The sequence below is a fragment of the Sphaeramia orbicularis genome, unplaced genomic scaffold, assembly GCF_902148855.1.
Source record: "Sphaeramia orbicularis unplaced genomic scaffold, fSphaOr1.1, whole genome shotgun sequence".
NCBI lineage: Eukaryota > Metazoa > Chordata > Actinopteri > Kurtiformes > Apogonidae > Sphaeramia > Sphaeramia orbicularis.
In genome coordinates, this window is record NW_021941657.1 from 55,763 (window position 1) to 75,232 (window position 19,470).

The 19,470-nt window shown below is 34.9% G+C and overlaps 1 protein-coding gene across 3 annotated transcripts in view; it reads right to left on the minus strand.

Annotated features, from left to right (window-relative positions):
* LOC115416725 (tyrosine kinase receptor Cad96Ca-like) overlaps nucleotides 1-19,470 on the minus strand; it is a 32,141-nt gene that overhangs the window by 3,182 nt on the left and 9,489 nt on the right. Inside the window, exons 2-9 of one of the 3 annotated variants that reach the window (XM_030130572.1) lie at nucleotides 15,715-15,837; nucleotides 15,510-15,606; nucleotides 13,151-13,367; nucleotides 11,481-11,619; nucleotides 6,346-6,444; nucleotides 5,267-5,427; nucleotides 4,952-5,089; nucleotides 832-940 (exon numbers count right to left, since the gene is read on the minus strand). In XM_030130572.1, coding sequence (XP_029986432.1) covers nucleotides 832-940; nucleotides 4,952-5,089; nucleotides 5,267-5,427; nucleotides 6,346-6,444; nucleotides 11,481-11,619; nucleotides 13,151-13,367; nucleotides 15,510-15,606; nucleotides 15,715-15,766 — 1,012 coding nt within the window. In that variant the 5' untranslated portion in view covers nucleotides 15,767-15,837. Of the gene's footprint in view, nucleotides 1-831; nucleotides 944-4,951; nucleotides 5,090-5,266; nucleotides 5,428-6,345; nucleotides 6,445-11,480; nucleotides 11,620-13,150; nucleotides 13,368-15,509; nucleotides 15,607-15,714; nucleotides 15,838-16,140; nucleotides 16,147-19,470 lie in introns of all 3 variants that reach the window. The other 2 variants (XM_030130571.1, XM_030130574.1) reach the window with 2 other exon arrangements.

Below are 19,470 nucleotides of genomic sequence, written 5' to 3' on the forward strand. Positions count from 1 at the left end.
TACCAGAATAAACATGGGAGAAAATTTCCATTTCCAACATTCTAGGATATGAGCACAGATTACAGTCCTAACTCTTTATTGCATTTTTCACACTTTTTGGGGTCCTATCACACAGTACTGCAGTGTTTTTCAACCTTGGGGTCACCTGGAATTCAAATGGGGTCACCTGAAATTTCTAGTAATTGATAAAAATGTAAAAAAAAAATAAAATTAAAAAATAAAATAAATAAAATAATAATAATAAACAATCTATGGTGAGTCGAGAGAGATAATCCCAATCCATAAAAGACATGACAAACTGTGAGTCTGAAACTGCAGCACTGTGGTTCTGTTTATCTGTCAAATGTTCATTGTGGTCAGTTTCAGATGCTGCAGCTCTTTCATAATTCATAGTTTCAGTTCTTGTTTGTTCAGTATTAATTGTCCTCCTTGTAAATCACAGCTGGACTGACTGGACAGATCTTGACCAAGGAAAATAAAATTCTCTCTTTGTGCAGTAATCTACACCTGGATTTACTGTCTCTGTCCACGATAATATACATTATATAGACTAAATGTTGTCTAAAATTAACGTTTATTTGAAACATAGTATAGTAAACTATTACATGATCAAAACAAATTAATTTTGCAAAAAAATTGTCTCTGTTTTGAATGTCTGGGTTCGCCAGAAATTTGCTGTTAAAATGAGGTCAGGACACAAAAAAGGCTGGGAACCACTGCAGTACAGCATCAGTTCATTGCCACAACTTGCAATTTACTTGCAAAACCTGACTCCTAAAACCTGATCTATTTGTGCCAAACATGAGATAAACCTGATTTTCATCCACTCACCAAATGTCTGCATCTCCCACAACACAATGCCAAATGCCCACACATCCCCTTTGAAACTGTAGTAGTTGTTCTTGAAGTACTCAGGTGGATACCAGCGAAGAGGTACACGCTGCTGTAAAATAACACAGAATGGAAAATTCACAGGTGTGACATTTGTGTGGTCTAACATTTAAGAAGAAATATATGCTAACACCACAGAACAGGGTTAAAAATGAACTATTTTTGCACAGTGTGAGACAAATGTTGCTAAACAATGAGCACAAGACTTGTCGACCCCAGATCAAACCACATCTCTCTGAGAGTTGTTTCCTGTTGCAAAGGAAGTTGCTACACAGAATATTTAGAATACAAGAGTGTATTTTCAGAAAAGCACATGTCAAATAAGGTTTTGTGCTTTGTTATTGTTGTGTATTGTGTTTTGTGGTTATGTTTTCTGCACCTCACAGCCACTGTGTTAACTCACACAGACAGGACGCAGTTTTCTTAACATTCATTCGATCTATACAGAGAGCTAATTAAAGGTGATTTATCATGAGGGAACAAATGGACTTTAGATTTATTTATTTTATTTATTTAAAATGTTAGCCTGATTAAAAACGTCTTGGGAGAGCATGTGATTTTTTTTTTTTTAAATCCTGTGTCAAAATGATCAATAAATCGGAGGTGTTTTTATTTTAAAACCATCTAAGACCAAGACCATCATCTATGGCAGGGATGTCGAACTCATTTTCTTCCGGGGGCCACATTCAGCCCAATTTAATCTGAAGTGGGCCGGACCAGTAAAATAATCGTATGAGATAATAAATAAATACAATAAATAATGACAACTCCAAATTGTTTTAGTGCAAAAAGTGACATTCGATTATACCAATATTTACGTTTACAAACTATCCCATCAAAAAGGATGTCAATAACCTGAAAAAAATGTAATTTGTTAAGAAATATAAGTACAATTTTATCAATATTATGCCTCGACTTATCATTTATACATATGCATTACAGAGCAGATCTACAAAGGCACAAAACATTTAGTAACAGGCAGAATGTTGTTTAAATTGCACTTAATTTTCTTTAAAAATCTCAGGTTGTTCATATTTGTTCAGGTTATTCACATTTTATTGTTAAAGGATAGTTTGTTCATGTAAACATTTTCATAATTTAATGTTTTTTGCACGAAATCAAAGAGAAAAAATTGGTGATGTCATTATTTATAGGTTATTATGATTTTATTTTTGAGTTTGATGCCCTAACTTGCACTTTGCAAATTCATCCCACGGGCCGGACTGGAACCTTTGGCGGGACGGTTTTGGCCCCTGAGCCGCATGTTTGACACCTGTGCTCTATGGCTTAAAAGGCTATTTTTAAAAAAAATGTTCAATCACTTTTTGACCCACATAATGAGTTCACAGCCAAACATTGTGGACTAATTCATCATAAATTCCTACTTTGGGCCAATGTGTCCTCTGTGTGTGTGTGTGTGTGTGTGTGTGTGTGTGTGTGTGTGTGTGTGTGTGTGTGTCTCAAGAGTCACACAAAATCCGTACAGAGCTGACTGCTGTAGTTTGTCATATTTATGTATTTTTGGCCAACGAACAGACTAGTGAAAACGGGAAGTTGATAGGACCGACATTTTTGGAGATGTTAGTAATTCTGGAATACAACAGCCTTACAATCAAGTTACTGTACCCAGAACACTTTGGCAGTGACTGCTGGACAAATACAGAACAGCATAAAAACTACCACATCTAGAACCTGTGGATCCCCAAAGGTCAACACACTAGTTTTTTTATAAGTTGAAAACATTTAGATTCAGTTTTCTAAATAACTTGCTCAGTGTTGTATAAAGTACTGGAAAGTCAGACCTGAGTAGAAGTACAGGTATCCAACCAAAAAATTACTTTGGTAGAAGTTCGTCACCGACTGAAATGCTGCTCAAATTAAAGTCTTTAAGTCTGTAGAATTTACTGTACTTAAGTATAACAAGTAATCTACACTTAAATGTATTCAAGTAATGAAAGCAAAAGTACAAGTAAATGTTAATAACAACCAAAGGCGTCAGAATTTGGAATATTACTGCTGTTCCCAGTGCAGATTGCTGACAGGTTGAGTGTGGACTGTCGTTTGCACTTGTGCATTATGCAGTTAGGCTCAATGACAAATCAGCTTCCTGACTTTGTTGCAGTCACCAGTAAACTCAGCAGTGAACACACCGAATTCCCTTAAAAAAAATTTTTGTAGCAAGTAACAATATTGTGCATTAAAAATGTATGGAGTAAAAGTATGTAATTAAGTTAGGAAATGTAGTGGAATAAAAGTAAAAGTAAACAGAATCAAAAATTCTCCCAAAACATACTTGAGTACAGTAGTGAAGTATTATTACTTTGTGACTACACAACACTGAACTTGTTATTAGGTTTGTCTGAGTTACAAAGTAAACATCACATTTTAATTGTATTAAAATTTTTCATGACAATTGAGACTTTAAATTAAATTCACTACACAAAATCCTGGTACCTCTGAATCAGATGATGTTTGACACCTGATTCTCCCTGATACTACAGAAACAAAATAAACTACAGGGTGGGGAAGCAAAATTTACAATGAACATTTAGTTGTTTTTTCTCAGCAGACACTACGTCAGTTGTTTTGAACCCAAACATATACTGATGTCATAATCATACCTAACACTATTATCCATACCTTTTCAGAAACTTTTCCCATATGAGTAATCAGGAAAGCAAACGTCAAAGAGTGTGTGATTTGCTGAATGCACTCGTCACACCAAAGGAGATTTCCAAAATAGTTGGAGTGTCCATAAAGACTGTTTATAATGGAAAGAAGAGAATGACTATGAGCAAAACTATTACCAGAAAGTCTGGAAGATACTATTAAAGAAGAATGGGAGAAGTTGTCACCCCAATATTTGAGGAACACTTGCACAAGTTTCAGGAAGCGTGTGAAGGCAGTTATTGAGAAAGAAGGAGGACACATAGAATAAAAACATTTTCTATTATGGACATTTTCTTGTGGCAAATAAATTCTCATGACTTTCAATAAACTAAATGGTCATACACTGTCTTTCAATCCCTGCCTCCAAATATTGTACATTTTGCTTCCCCACCCTGTATTATCAGTCATGTATCACAGAAAGGACATTTGGACATTAGGGGTTAAAAGTTCTTAAACTACAGATTTGTCACTTTTAACCAACAGAGGTGAAATAACAGAGCAGTGATTTCATAAATTCAAAATAGTAAGAGAAAAGAATAGAAAATTGGAAACATAATTTTATGAGGGGAAAAATAATTTACAATGTAGAGGAGAATAAATGCAGCTTTTCTACCAGCGTGTCCTCCACTGCTATAAGACAATCCAACACCTCAAGCAATCAAACAACCTTAAGTGTGTGTCTGTGTCTGGAATGGGGTTTGTGTACGTGTGTGTGTGTGTGTGTGTGTGTGTGTGTGTGTGTGTCAAGGTTATCATTAACAAAAACTAACGAAATGACAAAAACTAGAATTGTAAAACCATTGTCGTTAACTGAAATAAATAAAAACTATAATTAAAAGAAAGAAAACATGACTAACTGAAACTGTATTGTGTGTTTACAAAACTAACTAAAATGGATAAAAATTATGGACAAAATTCCCTTCGCTTTCATCTTTGTCAATGTTGGATTGATACAAAATCGATTTGTTTCCCTCAAGCAATTTTAGCTGATGACACCATATGATATTTAAGGGTCCGTCACTTGTCGTTTAGTGTCAGCTTTTCGTCCCCACTCTACCTGGAAACATGGAGACTATAGCTGGGAGAAAGCAGCAGAGTCCTGTCTGGGATTTAGTTGAATTTGACAGAGAAGAAGAGAAAAGATATTTAAAAAAACTAAAACTAAACTAAAACTAAGCATTTAGAAGAAAATGAAAACTAATAAAAACTAGCAAACCTGCTCTAAAAACGAATGAAAACTAACTGAATTAGAGAAAAAAAAAGTCAAAACTTAATAAAACTAAACTAGAATGAAAAATCCAAAACTATTTGAACCTTGGTTTGTGTGTGTGTGTGTGTGTGTGTGTGTGTGTGTGTATATATATATCTGTGAGTTCTGATGCTGTCTGACCCGTGGGTTTCTCCAGCGGCTGCTGTGTCGACTGGTCATACGTGTTAAATCTCTGGCCAGGCCGAATTCCGCCAGCTTCACTTCCCAAGGAAACTTATTGACCATGACGTTCCTCAGAGCCAAGTCACAGTGAACAATCTGCAACCAGTGATAACATGAAGGAGTGTGTTACAGGAGCATCAAAGCATCAAGGCATGAAACCACACTGACACACAGCTACAGGAAGTGCCTGAACAACAGTCATCCAACCACAACATTCGCTGTAGTTGAACTCAGTCAATAAAGTCAACAAGATTACTTTTTATAGTGTACTACCATTTTGGAGCGCAGGTGCTGCAAGGCTAAAGCGATGTGGTAGGAAGCGATGGTGAGAAGGCTCTGCAGCTCAGGGTCTGCACTCAGCTGCAGCCTGTTGGTCTGCAGGAAGGTCCTCAGGGTTCCATGGCTCACATACTCCATGATCAGAACATAAGGCTCTGCACCAAGACAAACAGACAAAAACAGAAAGGGTTTGGGGATTTGGAGGTTTTTTTGCAGAGGCAGCATCTTTGTTTTAAAACACAAGTGGCAAACATGCGGCCCGGGGGCCAAACCTGGCCCACCAAAGGGTTAATTCTGGCCCTGCAGGATGAAAGTGCAAAAATGAACCTGAACAGTCCAGGTTGAACAAATCCTTTTGGTTCAGGTTCCACATACAGACCAATGTGAGCTACAGTCAAAATAACAACACAATAACCCAGAAATAATGACGACACATTTTCTTCGAGAAAAATTATGTGGAAAAAATTTAAGTGAAAAAAATAACATTACACTGTAAAAATATTTACATTTACAAAACTATTCTTTCACAATAAAATACAAATAAATACATAAATAAAAACAAAGATGAACAACCCCAAATGTGCCGTTTGAACAATATTCTGCCTGTTCCTAAATGTTTGGTGCATTTATGGACCCACTGGGATCTGGAGTTGTGTTCATGATAACAGACGTAATATTGTAGAAACTGTTCAAATTTTAGTTCCAAACTCCAACATTTTCACAATATTCTGCCTGTTACCAAATGTTTATGGAACACTGTGTGTAAATGTACATGTAGAAATAATAAGTTGAAGCATAATATTGTCAAAATTGCACTAATTTTTCAAATGAAATTTCTGGTTTTTTTTTTCAGGTTATTCACTCCTTTTTTGTAAAATGTAAATATTATCATAATTTAATTTTTTTTTTGTTGTTGTTGTTCTAAAACAAAAAGGAAAAACTTGGATTTGTCATTATTTATAGGTAATTAAGTCATTATTTTACTGGTCTGGCCCGCTGCAGATCAAACTGGGCTGAATATGGAACTGAACCAGAATGAGTTTGACAGCCCTGTTTGAAAACCTGTTTCTCACCCTCAGTGGTGTTCCAGTCCAGTAACTGGAGGATGTTCTTGTGATGCACCAGTTTCCTCATGATGGAAACCTCTGTGTCCACATGCTTAGGACGGACACCTCGAAGGAACAAACATCAAACCAAATCAAGTCAACCAGAAACAAGCAGAGGAAAGTCTTCATCGAAGTCTCTGAAAACTCATTAATTGAGCTTAAAATGTTGGGTTCTCTCAGTGGCTTCCAGTGACAAAAGCTCTTCTGATTAAAACAGGGTTTTCCAACCTTGGGGTCAGGACCCCATGTGGGGTCACTTGGAATTCAAATGGGGTCACCTGAAATTTCTAGTAAGTGATAAAAATAAAATAAAAACTTATTAATGAAAAATATATGGTGAGTGGACAGAGACAATCACAACACATAAAAGACATGACAAACTCTGAAGCTGAAACTGAAACACTGGGGCACTGTTTCTTTCAAATGTTTATTGTGGCTGGTTTCTGCAGTGGCCCAGAGGTGCAACAGCCAAAAAATTATCCACTATAAAAAAAAAACTGAACAGCCCAAAAAATTATCCACTCTAAGAAAAAAAAGAGAACAGCCCAAAAGATTATCCACTCTAAGAAAAAAAAAGAGAACAGCCCAAAAGATTATCCACTCTAAGAAAAAAAAGAGAACAGCCCAAAAAATTATCCACTAGCCCAAAAAATTATCCACTATAAGAAAAAAAGGGAAAAGCCCAAAAAATTATCCACTATAAGAAAAAAAGACAACAACCCCAAAAAAATATCCACTATAAGAAAAAAAAGAGAACAGCCCAAAAAATTATCCACTATAAGAAAAAAAAGAGAACAGCCCAAAAAATGATCCACTATAAGAAAAAAAAGAGAACAGCCCAAAAAATATCCACTGCAAGAAAAAAAGACAACAGCCCAAAAAATGATCCACTATAAGAAAAAAAGAGAACAGCCCAAAAAATTATCCACTATAAGAAAAAAAAGAGAACAGCCCAAAAAATTATCCACTATAAGAAAAAAAAGAGAACAGCCCAAAAAATGATCCACTATAAGAAAAAAAAGAGAACAGCCCAAAAAATATCCACTGCAAGAAAAAAAGACAACAGCCCAAAAAATGATCCACTATAAGAAAAAAAAGAGAACAGCCCAAAAAATTATCCACTATAAGAAAAAAAAGAGAACAGCCCAAAAAATTATCCACTATAAGAAAAAAGAGAACAGCCCAAAAAATTATCCACTATAAGAAAAAAAAGAGAACAGCCCCAAAAATTATCCACTAGCCCCAAAAATTATCCACTATTAGAAAAAAAGGGAAAAGCCCAAAAAATTATCCATTATAAGAAAAAAAGACAACAACCCCCAAAAAATATCCACTCTGAGAAAAAAAAGAGAACAGCCCAAAAAATATCCACTGCAAGAAAAAAAGACAACAGCCCAAAAAATGATCCACTATAAGAAAAAAAAGAGAACAGCCCAAAAAATTATCCACTATAAGAAAAAAAAGAGAACAGCCCAAAAAATTATCCACTATAAGAAAAAAAGAGAACAGCCCAAAAAATTATCCACTATAAGAAAAAAAAGAGAACAGCCCCAAAAATTATCCACTAGCCCCAAAAATTATCCACTATTAGAAAAAAAGGGAAAAGCCCAAAAAATTATCCACTATAAGAAAAAAAGACAACAACCCCAAAAAATTATCCACTATAAGAAAAAAAAGAGAACAGCCCAAAAAATTATCCACTATAAGAAAAAAAAGACAACAGCCCAAAAAATTATCCACTATAAGAAAAAAAAGAGAACAGCCCAAGAAATTATCCACTATAAGAAAAAAAACCCATCATCCACCTTTTCAATTAAGGGGGTGCTGTTTACCCAAAAGGTCTCTTGCTTTAAAATTAAGGCCACCACAAAAAAAAAAAAAAAAAAAAAAAAAAAAAAAAAAAGCATAGGCTGAAAATTTTTAAGGCCTTCAGCTAATGTGGCTAATGCTAACGAAGTAACCCTCCAGAAGTGGAGGTTGGTGCGCTAAAAATAAAGTTATTCTAAAAATATATAGTGGATAATTTTTTGGGCTGTTGTCTTTTTTTCTTATAGTGGATAATTTTTTGGGCTGTTGTCTTTCTTTCTTATAGTGGATAATTTTTTGGGCTGTCTTTTTTTCTTATAGTGGATAATTTTTTGGGCTGTTGTCTTTTTTTCTTACAGTGGATAATTTTTTGGGCTGTTGTCTTTTTTTTTCTTACAGTGGATAATTTTTTGGGCTGTTGTCTTTTTTTCTTATAGTGGATAATTTTTTGGGCTGTTGTCTTTTTTTCTTACAGTGGATAATTTTTTGGGCTGTTGTCTTTTTTTTCTTATAGTGGATAATTTTTTAGGCTGTTCTTTTTGTTCTTACAGTGGATAATTTTTTGGGCTGTTGTCTTTTTTTCTTATAGTGGATAATTTTTTGGGCTGTTGTCTTTTTTTCTTATAGTGGATAATTTTTTGGGCTGTTGTCTGTTTTTTTCTTATAGTGGATAAGTTTTTGGGCTGTTGTCTTTTTTTCTTACAGTGGATAATTTTTTGGGCTGTTGTCTTTTTTTTCTTATAGTGGATAATTTTTTAGGCTGTTCTTTTTGTTCTTACAGTGGATAATTTTTTGGGCTGTTGTCTTTTTTTCTTATAGTGGATAATTTTTTGGGCTGTTGTCTGTTTTTTTCTTACAGTGGATAATTTTTTGGGCTGTTGTCTGTTTTTTTCTTATAGTGGATAATTTTTTGGGCTGTTGTCTGTTTTTTTCTTATAGTGGATAAGTTTTTGGGCGTTTGTCTGTTTTTTTCTTACAGTGGATAAGTTTTTGGGCTGTTGCACCTCTGGGCCACCGTAGGTTTCAGATGCTGCAGCTCATTCATAATTCATAGTTTGAGTTCTTGTTTTTTCAGTATTAATTTGCAGCTGTTGGACTAATTGGACAAAATTCTCCCTTTGTGCAGAAACATCAACTTGGCTTTTCTGCCCCCGTCCACAATAATATACATTATATAGACTAAATGTTGTGTACAATTAACGTTTATTTGCAACATAGTACAGTAAACTATTACATGATCAAAATCCAATAAATTTAAGCAAAAACAAAAAAAAAGTCTCTGTTTTGAATGTCTGTGGTCGCCAGAAATTTGTGCTGTTAAAATGGGGTCAGGAGCCAAAAACGGTTGAGACCCACTGGATTAAAATCTTTGCTTTAGAAAATATAGTTCCCAGTATTGTTGTGCATGTGCACTTAAAACAGTTCAGTAAACGCTTCAGTAAAAGTACTAATACTGCAGTGTGAAAAAGCCTTTTGACTCAGTGCATTCCAGACCTTACATAAATGTAATATTATGAAGAAAATGTGTTTAAATTTCTAATCATTTCCCAGAATCTTGACCATAGAGTAGGGTTACGGTTTGACAGAGGAACAGTAAAGACCAGAATACTTGAATGGGACTTGATTTAAAGGGGAGGTCTTCTAGTTTTCAGTTCAACATGCAGAGGAACCCTCAAACCGCAGAACCCAACACCTGTATCTCTGTAAAATAACTGCTGAACCTCTAATCATATTCATGTGTTTTGTAAAGTCACATGAAGTGGAGTTTATCTGTTTTTGTCTCATTTGGATCTTCTCAAGCTCTGTAGCAAATATGGATCATTTTCTAAATAAGATTTGGGTCACTGTTTGGATTTGTTGAACTGATAATGTAATTGTTTTTTGGGCACATGTACATGGTCTGTTAATGAATGTAAATCTTAAAAATAATATAATCACTCCATGATTTTCTCTCATATTGAGTACTGCAGAACTTCCTGGTCACTTGCTGCTGGCACATCACTCAAACCCATAGAATCACTTTTTTAAAAAGCCATAAAACTAGAGGCACTCGGAGAGCGCAGACCTCCGCCATGGCTGATCAGTGCCCCCCACCCCCCCCCACCCCCCCGTGGGCCCCCCCCACCCCCGATCACCACCAAAATTTAATCATTTCTTCCTTATCCCATTTCCAACAAACCCTGAAAATTTCATCCAAATCTGTCCATAACTTTTTGAGTTATGTTGCACACTAACGGACAGACAAACAAACAAACAAACAAACAAACAAACAAACAAACAAACCCTGAAAATTTCATCTAAATCTGTCCATAACTTTTTGAGTTATGTTGCACACTAACGGACACACAAACAAACAAACAAACAGACAAACCCTGGCAAAAACATAACCTCCTTGGCGGAGGTAAATATTTGATAAAAAACAACATTTAGTTTTCACCACTGCATTGTTTTAGATAAATACACATTTCTTAATATTAATAATTTTGTGAATTTTAAAAATGCTTGCCTGATATATAAAGTCTTGCATGGACTTGCCCCTCCTCCCTTGACAGATTTGATCAAATCCCGCTCTGTCAGTGGGAGGGGCCACCGCTCTGTCAGTGGGAGGGGCCACCGCTCTGTCAGTGGGAGGGGCCACCAGGGCCACAGCTCCAGCAGACTGGGAGGTGCCACGCAGGTGCACTACATTTGGACAGACTACACTTTCAGTCACTGGGGCTGAATATTGGAACAGTTTACCGCTCAACATAAGAGACTCCCAGTCATCTGCCTCCTTCAAATCACAACTTCAACATTGGATGAAGGAAAACCAAACCTGGGACCCTCAGTAGATCATCCTCACTGTGTTGTTCTGTGTGTTTTTAGGATGTTTTACCTTTCTGTCTACTGTCTTTTTATGAAGTCTTTTACGATATTTTGCCTTTTTGTCAACTGTCTTTCTTGTCACCTGCCGAGGGACTACAGATGGAAGTCAGCACTGCTGCTACAATCTGGCATATTTACAGCTGACATTGTTGTAGGTGTTCATTAATATGCACTGTCCCGATTAAATAAAATAAAATAAATAAATAATATTGTAAATATGTTGCGTTGAACAAATTTGCTTTGCCAAGGGGACCTTCATAGAGTATGAGGCTCCTCTTGGTGTTCCAGTCTCTGTACTCTGGGTTTGGTTGAACCACATTTTGATGCCAGACGTAATTCTTTTTTCCTAACACATAGTAAAGATGTTTTGTGTCAAAGCGCTGTTCTGCCTCCTGGATGTCCAAACATTCAGTGTGAGTGTGTGTATATACCTTGTTTGCTGATCTTGCAGGTGAACATGTTATGTCCTTTACACGTCCCTCTGATCATCCTGGCCTTGTAAAAGACGCCCTCCTTCCCTGCTTTGATCAGCTGCAGCAGGTTCAGGTCAGATTTGGCAAAACGTGGACCCTTGGACAAACAACGTCAAATATTAGTGTGCCGTGGTGGGATTTATGGAGCGCCAAAGCTGTAGAAGATCTATTACATATCCACTGATACACATACAGTTAGGGAGTTCACCTGGAAAAATGTGTCTTCATTACATTCAAGATGAAAAATGAGCATTTTAAAGGTTCAACGTGCAGTATTTAGAGATATTTTGTTGACGATAGATAGATAGATAGATAGATAGATAGATAGATAGATAGATAGATAGATAGATAGATAGATAGATAGATAGATAGATAGATAGATAGATAGATAGATAGATAGATAGATAGATAGATAGATAGACTGTAAAAAAGTTCTGTAATTTAACTAAATTTTTACTGTTTATTTTACAGATTTTTCCTGTATTTTTAAGATACAGGAAAAAAATCAGTGAAATGACAAAAACAGACTGTGATTTTACATGTCAGATGTAAAATAACACAAAAAAACTGTAACTATGAATAACCAAAAAATGTAAAATTTTTTAAAAGAAAATTTTTTTCTTTTTTCACAGAAAAATACAGTTAAAATACATTTGCAAATGTATCATAATTTCACAAATATTTCCTTTCTATTTATGAGATTAAACTGTTAATTTAAAGTTTAATACTGTAAAAAAAAATAAATCAATAAAACGAGATAAAATTACTGACAATTAACCGTTAAAGAAGTATTTGTTCTGTCAGTTGAACCAGACTTGTTTGTTAATTGACAAATATCTTGTGTAATTACAGGAGGTTTCACATCAAAAATGTTGAATAAATGTATTTTTGTGAATGTATAACATGTATAAGCACTGATAAACTGTCCAAATACAGTTTTTATCAGTGGACTGGACAACTGAGTCTCACTGAAAATTATTTATATATATATATATTTATAGGTAATTTGATTGTTTTAATACATGTAAATATTCTTTATTAAACATTAAAAAGTCAAAAAATATGCAAAATCTCATGTAAAGTTAGGGCAAAAAACTGTATTTTAATTATGGAAAATTACCGTATTTTTATGAGATGGTTATTTACTGTTATTTAACAGTGTTTTTTCAACACCCCTGCTGCCGGAATATTACTGTTTTTTTTTTACGTTTTTTTTTTTTGTTTGTTTTTTTTTACAGTGAAGACCGATAGAATTGCGGAAAAAAATATTAGACCACCCCTTGTTTTCTTCAGTTTTTTTGTTCATTTTAATTCCTGGTACAACTGAAGGTCCATTTGTTTGGACAAATATAATGAGAACAATAAAAAATAGCTCATAGTAGTTTAATTTCAGAGCTGATATCTATCCATTTTCTGTGGTTTTCTTGGTAAAAACCAAAATCACTTCAGTTCTTCCATCAGTGTCTACGTCATTGTACTGACAAAACCAGTGCTTTTATTCATTCCATGTTTTCTTTTGTCAGTTTTAGTCACATGACACACACAGGAGTTGCAGAACCCTTGTTCTGGATGACTTTGGATGGTCTAGTAGTTTTTTCCGTGTCTGTAGACAGATATAAAGCTGGTACCTGCTGCAGGTTTTTCCACAGCTTCCTGGAGGGGGGTCTGACGGTGCTGCTGTGCTGCAGGGGGGTCTGGACAGGGACCTCCACCTCCTCACCCTCCTCTTTCTGCTCTTCCTCCATCACCACAGCCGGCCTCACAGGCGTAACAGGGAGTTCCGACCGGGGAAGCAACAACTTGCTCTGCTGCTGCAGCCAAACAGTATGAGTCAAAGAGCGATATCTGCAAGAAACGAGACGGATTCTGTTGGACACTGCCTGTGTTCATCACTGCAGTCTGTATACTGTTATGTCTGCGGACTCTCACATTGGTTGGCATTTATTTATAAATCTGTCCTGCACTGTTTACTTCTTTATTTATTTTTTACATATGGTCCACCCTTGGTCTACAAATGCTGGTTTACAATTTTAGAAAAGTGTTGTGGAAAACAGGTTTTCATTATGCTGCCCCATCTTCCTGGAAAAATGTTCAAAGATCTGAAAATGAACTCATTGTTTCCATTAAGACCATTTTAAAAGCTCAAGAAAATAAAACTCCAGGTCAATATGACTGCTTTAACCCTTTCATGCATAGTGGTCATTACAGTGGGCAGTTATTCAGAGCTGTTCTTTTCTATATTCATGGGTTTTATTCTTTTAGTTCCATATCAGCCCACACAGTGGATCATCCCCTACACTGACATTCACACCATTACTGTTACTTTACTGTTCTTCATAAACCTCATCAGCACTAACATGTTTTAGTGTCAAATCAATTGCTTGTTATTATTATTAGACAGTATTTAACAGTTTTTTGGGTTTTTTTTTTAAACAAAATGCTGTTTTTTTGTGTATTATCTCCATAAAGGGATTAATAACTAGTATTAGAGAATGTTAAAATGTGACATCAGAAAACATCAGATTAGCAGCATTAACAAAAAAATGTTCATAGTTTTCACACAGTATGCCAGTAAATACATGTCTCTTTGATTCAAAAATTAAACGCATGGTGTCCAGCTGAGTGGACATTTTTGCAACTCCATGAAAAATAGGTTCATAAAAAAAAAAAAGTTGAATCACATTGTTTTTTTCATGCCTAAAGACGAATAAAAACACTTAAGAAAAAAATGTTGATTAGGTTGTAATAATTCATGCATGAAAGGGTTAAATTCATTACGACCTCTACTGTTTTCTTGGAAAATGGATGTTTTAATCTCAATGAGGATTTCACTTCGTTAAAAACAGGATATACTTTAATTTTTATTGATATAGCATAGAATGAGGCTGAAAGTGTCTTCTTTTTTTCTTTTCTTTTTTTTTTTTAAATAAATGTGTTAGCTTTTTACAGAAACCACAGAACATGTTTTTAGTGGTTGACAAATAGAACAGACTGGATTTAATGCTGGTCACCACAAGAAAACATTGTAATGTGCAGTACCTGTGAGGACCTGGACAGGGGTACTGAACCGCCTGCTTTTACGGCGGTGGAAGCCGTTCCTTAGAAAGTCTCTTGATATTTGAACACACATATTTTAACACAACCCTTTCTTTAGTGCTTCTTCAGAAACTCCGCTCCTGTTTTTGGTGCTTTGATGTGGATTTGTCTGAGCAGCATTTACAGAGTGTGAGCCCACACAGAGAACAGACAGAGTGTGAGGAGACATTCAATACATTTGACAAAAAATGTTTTTAGTTACAATCGCTTACTCAGTCTTTAAAATCAATTAGACAAATAGAAATTATCAGAATAAAAGCATTACCTTAGCATTCACTTTAAATATCTGGTATGAACAAGTCTTACATTTTCAACACTTTATTGCAAAAACAAAGCTACTGGGTTTCATGGAATTTTTTTTTTTTTTTTTAATGTTTTTCTGTAACATATAAAAGTCTGACATCATTTTAGGTCAGACTGTAGATCTTCACCCCTTTAGATCATATCTAACACGCTGAACAACTCCACTATGTTCTTAATACACAAGAAGAGACGTATAAACGCTATAAGTTCATGTTTCTATCATGACTTTTTTTTTTCAGTCATTACTTGTGGTGGAGTCTGTTATTATTAGAGAGGTTTTTTGAGGAAAAAGAAAGAACAGTGAGGGTAAAAATCAAATCTGAAATGACAAAACTGAGGTCAGGAATGACCACCAGCAGCAAAGCAGAATTAGAAATGAAAATATGCCTTCATTTCTGGTTCATCTTCTAGATCAACAAGAAACAGCATGCCCATGAAATTTCAAGTTCAGACAAATACATATACGTACAGTATATAAACGTACATATATACATATATGTATGTATACATACATACATATAGACAGACAGATGGACCCAACTGCAACACTGTGAAAATGTAAAATGAATGACTTGCAGTCCTACTTACGTTTTACGAAACATGACCCCCAGTATAATGAAAAGCAGAGTAAGGAAGACAAGAACTCCTGCGAGGATGTACACAATCAACATCTGAGAAGGTTCACCTGAAGCACAAAAGAAAGAATAAAAAACTCAGTCATCTTCGAATGTTAATCAGTTTGCACATGAACTCACATAGATGTAAATATTACTGCTGAAGCTAAAGAACTCACCTGAACACATGGAGGGATTTGTGTTGTTCATCATGTTCCCCTTTACAGTCATGGTGATTGGTCTCAAGCACAAGACTGTAACAGACGATTACCTGTGTCCAGTTGGATGGTTTTGTGACATTTCTAACATTAGGGATTCAAAAAAAAAGAACCACCATTAGCCTGAACATGGAGGAGTATTAAAAGTACATTCAATTAATGTAATTATGGGAAAATATTCCAGTACAGGAAGATGTTCTGTATTCAAAACTTTCCTACGGAGAATATGTATTATCAGCAGAATGTACTTTGAAAAATCAAAGTTACTTGCAGAAATAAATGATTTTCACTGAACATGAGGGGGTTGAAAAATACTGATCTGCAAAATAGCTGCAAAACACATCTTATACATGTGTTAAGCAGAAAATCTGCAAATAGGGTACATACATTTTGCTTGGCTGCACTAAAATATGACAAGTTTATCTTACTTAATCAAATCTAGGACACCAGTCACATCCAAAAAAAGGTGAATTAACATGATCATTAGTGTTAAGCTGAGTTTACGTCACATCTACTAGTTAAGTTTATTTAACCCTTTCATGCATGAATTATGAGAACCTTAGTCAAGATTTTTTTCCCAAGTGTTTTTATTCCTCTTTAGGCATGAAAAAAAACAATGCAATTGAATTTTTTTTAATAAACCTGTTTTTTATGAAGGTAGATTTGTTCCTGTATTGCTTAAACTAAAAAAAAAAAAATTCAATTAGAAAAAGTGTTTGAATGCAAAAAAAAAAAAAAAAAAAAAAATTACAATTAAAAAAAATTGCATTTGAACACTTTTTTTCTTTGAAGTGAATTTTTTTTTTAAATCGATTTATTTTTTTTGTAATGAAAATATTTTTTATAGTTAAAGCAATAAAGAAACAAATCCACCTTCATAATTTCCAAAAATGTCCACTCTGCTGGACACCATGTGTTTAATTTTTGAATATCAGACAGTGATCTACAAAATCAGAACATTTTTAATGCAGCTAATCTGATGTTTTCTCACATTTTATCATATGTGCAGTTTTTATTAGCAACTGATATACACTCAAACATGTCACTGCAGATCAGGTTTATCAAGAACAGAAAAGCTATAGCAATGGTATGAATGTCAGTGTATGGGATGATGCATAGGTGTCCACTGAGTGAACTCGTATCAAACTAAAACAACAAAACCCATTAATATATTTGAGAACAGATGTAGAATAGCTGTCCACTGTAGTGACCAATATGCATGAAAGGGTTAATTTACTTAAAAATATCAATTATAATTAAATTGATATTTCTATGTATAAAATAGTTAATTAACTGAAGAAAGCCCAACAAAGAATGATTAGTTTGTGGGGTTATTTTTTATTCAAACAAATGACCGTAACAGCAACACGCATATATGTAAGTAATACATGAGTCATTTTATACAGTTAGACAAGACCGGAGGTAGAAAAGGAAGTGAAGGGAACAGGACATTTAAATAGTTTTAATCCAACTTGGAATAGATCTGTATTTAGTTTTGGGTTTTCTTTTTCATAAGAGGCTCTCATCATGAGAGAGGAGGGCCTTCCCTAACAGAGAGGTTGAGAATAAGTAGGATTTCCACACTAGAATGACCAAGGCCACATCTGCCACATTTCCACTACGTTAGTACTGGCTCGACTCTTTTTTTTTTTTTTTTCCAATATAGTTTATTTATCATTTGCCATTTTACAACGATGCAGATCTTCAGCAAATAATAACAAATTTTGCAAGGTATGTAAAATTACAAGTATTTAACATAACACATGAAAAACATGTCACTTAACTTGCCAGGGGGTGTAGGGGTTTACAAAAAAATGCCAAAATGTTTACAGATGTTCACAGTTCTTGTTGCCTTTTGGTTTAGAGAAAACTGAACTGAGTCGATGTACTGTTTGACCTCACTGTGGAAAGCAATAAAAGAAGTTTTTTGATGCGAGAACTTGCATTTGTGAATGTGGAATTTTGCCAAAAGAATGATAAGGTTAATAGTGAGTGTTTGATTAGAATTGGTCTGATTTCTATTAAGATCAAAGAGGCAGAAAAGTACTGGCTCGACTCGACCTTTTTGTGTTTCCATTACATAAAAGAATCTGGAACCTTCTACCTGGTACTAGTTTTTTAGTATCTGCTCGGCCGAGGTTCCAAAACGGGTGAAGACATTAAAACACTGCACTGTGTAAACACTGCAGACCACTGATCGGTCAGAAAGTTGTGTCTGTGTCATCAATGTGTGACATGACATTAACCCTTACATGCATGAATTATGAGAACCTTAATCAAGATTTTTTCATTTCATTTTTTTCATTGTGATTAAATTTTTTTATGAACCTATTTTTCATGGAGTTACAAAAATGTCCACTCAGCTGCACACCATGCGTTTAATTTTTGAAGCAAAGAAACATGCATTTACTGACATACTGTATGAAAACTATGAAATAAAACACATTTTTAATCCTGCTTATCTGATTTTTTGTCACATTTTAACACACTATAATATTAATTATTACTCACTCAGATAATTTGAAAAAAAAACAACAACTGTTAATTACAGTCTAATAACAATTAACAATAGCTTTACACTCAAATGTGTTAGTGCAGATGAGGTTTATCAAGAACACAGAAGTTACAGTAACAGTCTGAATGTCAGTGTATTATGGGATGTTGCATAAGTGTCCACTGTGTCAGCTGAAATGGAATTAACCCTTTCATGCATGAATTATGAGAACCTTAATCAAGATTTTTTTTCCTAAGTGTTTTTATTCCTCTTTAGGCATGAAAAAAACCCAATGTGATTGAATTTTTTTTTTATGAACCAATTTTACATGGAGTTACAAAATCATGCATTTAATTTTAGAAGCAAAGAAACATGTATCTACTGATATACTGTGTGAAAACTATGAGATAAAAACATTTTTAATGCTGCTAATTTGATGTTTTCTCACATTTCAACAATAACTGCATGGAGATTATATGCAAAAAAAAAAAAGCAAAAAACAAAACTGTTAATTACAGTTTAATAACAACTTGCTTTTGTTTTGTTTTTTGTTGTTTTTTTTTTTTTTTTTTACAATCAAACATGTTAGTGCAGATCAGGTTTATCTAGAACAGCAAATTTACAGTAATGGTATGAATTACAGTGTTTGGGATGATGCATAAGCGTCCACTGTGTTAACTGATATGGAACTAAAACAACAACATCCATAAATATACAATAGAACAGCTGGAGAAGAACTGTCCACTGGAGTGACCACTGTGCATGAAAGGGTTAGAAACAAAAACAGATTTGGAGGTTTACAGTAAATATAAAAGTAGGCTAATCCATAATGACAGTCTGCAAAACGACACCGTGGTCAGAAGAGGAGGTTCACACATGTCTGTCCTTGGTGGCCGAGGAAAAAATTCAGCATGAGCATGACGGGGCAACACACAACAAGAGAGTTTAACAGCAACTCAGAGCAGACGTCACAGAAGTTACACACTGCATCGCTATGGCGTCCAGGTACTTTTAAAGTCAGTATTATCCTGTAATGGAAACAGTCTCCAGGAATAGTACCTGGTACCCGAGTGGAGTCGAGCCGGTTCCACGTATTGGAAATGCAGCAACTGACTCACGGTGTTTCAAAATGGCCGCTCCAAGAACAGGTGTAGCGGCTGATTACCTTCAACCACACAGGCGGAAGAGCTTAAACACACCTGTGGAGCCTGACTGCTCTGGGA